Source organism: Penaeus monodon, chromosome 20 (assembly GCF_015228065.2).
Source record: "Penaeus monodon isolate SGIC_2016 chromosome 20, NSTDA_Pmon_1, whole genome shotgun sequence".
In the NCBI taxonomy this organism is placed as follows: Eukaryota; Metazoa; Arthropoda; class Malacostraca; order Decapoda; family Penaeidae; genus Penaeus; species Penaeus monodon.
In genome coordinates this window covers 44,786,435-44,788,696 of record NC_051405.1, presented here as the reverse complement: position 1 = coordinate 44,788,696, position 2,262 = coordinate 44,786,435, and the positions used below count along the sequence as shown (strand labels likewise).

At 37.0% G+C, this 2,262-nt stretch overlaps 1 protein-coding gene across 1 annotated transcript in view; it reads left to right on the top strand.

Moving 5' to 3' along the window:
- LOC119585868 (serine/threonine-protein kinase OSR1-like) overlaps positions 1–1,761 on the top strand; it is a gene marked incomplete in the record, with an annotated part of 62,819 nt that extends 61,058 nt beyond the window's left edge. Inside the window, 1 exon segment of the mRNA XM_037934598.1 lies at positions 295–1,761. Within this exon segment, the coding sequence (XP_037790526.1) occupies positions 295–372 (78 nt within the window).
- Between the last annotated feature and the right edge of the window lie 501 nt (positions 1,762–2,262).

Genomic DNA, 2,262 nt, shown 5'->3' with positions numbered 1-2,262 from the left:
TTACAGATGGGTAAAATGCATAAAATTTCTCATTTTCACTCCTTTTAGTTTCCATGTAAATATCCTTCCAAACTAAACAGATTTTTCCCCTCATCCTCGTCTGTTGTGTCATCTACACTACCCATCCTGCCCCTCTTTTCTTCCTTTCCCCTTCCAGTGCATCCCTTGTACTTTGTTTGAATCTAATGTAACAGCTTCCCAACATTCAAGGTGTTTGAGGTCTTTTCAGCTCACCCTTTACGCAAGCAGAGTATTGATACATATATTTTTCTTTTCTTTTTTTTTACCTTCCAGAGTTCAGAATGTGAAGCCAATGAAGTCCCAGATGATAAGGCATTAATAGGCTTTGCTCAGTTAACGATCTCCGACTGATCCAAGAAAGGGGGCTCCCTTCGAAAGCGGAAGCCACGAACCTCGGCAAGCCTTCGACAGCCGGCCCGGCCTGTGGTGACTCCCAGGAGGCCAAGCGCCAACAGTGATGAGATTTGTTATCAAAAGTGGATCTTTAGGATTTTCCGTGCTTTTTTTTCCGTCTGGGGCTAGACTTGGCCAATGCGCCTAACATGCATCGTATTCCTTGGTTTTAACTTTTACTTTTCTTAACATGTATACAGTATTCTGTGATTTATTAGAGGATGTTTTCCTTTGCAATTTCCATCACACACTGGGATTAGTGTCATTCTTTGTCTTACAGTGCAATGCATTTTATTCAGAGATTATCTTAGCATGGTAAGCTGCGTGCAGAGCCCACTTCTCTTGATTATCAAAACAATTGTGAATAAGGTTTGGCTTTGTTGACTCGACATTGTATTTATTAACTGGAAGGAAGCATTAGCTACTGTACATTGTCTTTCAGACTCAATGGAATCTGCTGAGTTAATCAAACATCATTTTCTGCGTGCTCGCAAGTATACTCTGTGCAATGTAAGGAAAGGCTTAGATGCAAGAAGAGCTGAGAATATGTTTACCATTTTATTCGAATTGTCAGAGCATTAAAAATAAATATTTAAAAATATTTAGCAAGTTATTTACTCTGGATTTAGTTCACTATTGAGTAATACAAAGTCTTTGCTTGTTCCAGATTCTAGTTTTGAAATCTAGCTGCTTGAATTTCTAAATTGTGTTCCTTCAGAAAGAAAATTATTCGCTAGTTGTAAATTCTTGTTCAGAAATCTGATCTTCAGGGAAGAAAATTTGTTGTTTCCAATAAATATAGCCAAACCATATCAGCATTAAAATAACAAACCAAAAAATTTTGATGAAGTTGTACAATTTTACCTTTTTTTCCACTAATGTGACGAAACATTGTCTTTTCTAATTTGATGAAAAAGACACTAAAATGGATTTTGATATTTGGGGGCCCATGTACAAGTTGATTTCAATTACTTTTGCTTTTTATAAATCTTTTGATTATGTTTGCTAGACTTTACAATGGATGTCCAATTTCAGGAATTTAAGTTGAGTTCAGTGTTTCTTTAAACCTCGGAAAAGAGAAATACATGTGTCCACCTTAAAGAGTTAGATTGATTTAAGTATTTCTTTAAGTCCCTGGAAGCAAAAGAGTAAACGTAAGTAATTAAGAGATTGCTAGTTGCATTGCTAAACAGTGACACTCAACACTTGTTTGGTGAGAGTGTGTGTCTTCATTGCTCATGAATCATATCATGTCATTTGTATGGTAAATACAATATATTGTTGATAAGGAAATAATGTAATGCAGTATTCTGGATGTTGGAGTGTAATCAAGATCTTTTATTTTTGTTCCTTGTTTTTACTTCACACCGCTGGGTAGTGAAACAGTTGTTATGAGACGGCCTTAAACATGCACCAATTTCAAGTAGTTAGAATAGTTGCGTTATCCAATTTAAAAGTGTTTTGGAATTACTACTCAAAGAGAAATATATTGTGCTAAATGTTTGCATGGATTCGGAATGCAATATTTGGTAAATAACCCCACAGTTACTGTAAGGTAGAGAACATGAAGACATTTAGCAAATTACGGCTTCAAAATGCAGTGGGAATGTATATTGTTGAGGGGCACAGGGCTCAGCCATTCCAGGAGGGGAGCCTTGAGCACAGGGAGTGGCCAGGACGTGGCTTACCAGTGATAGTGGAGAGGGAGCCAAAGAGGAGGGCCAGCTCTGCCCCAGGGAGGCATGCAGCCCTAGCATAAGAGTGGATGGTAAATATAGGGTTAGATGAGTATAGTTTTTCATGATACATTTCCTTATTGCATATTATGATATAATTTTTTAATATATT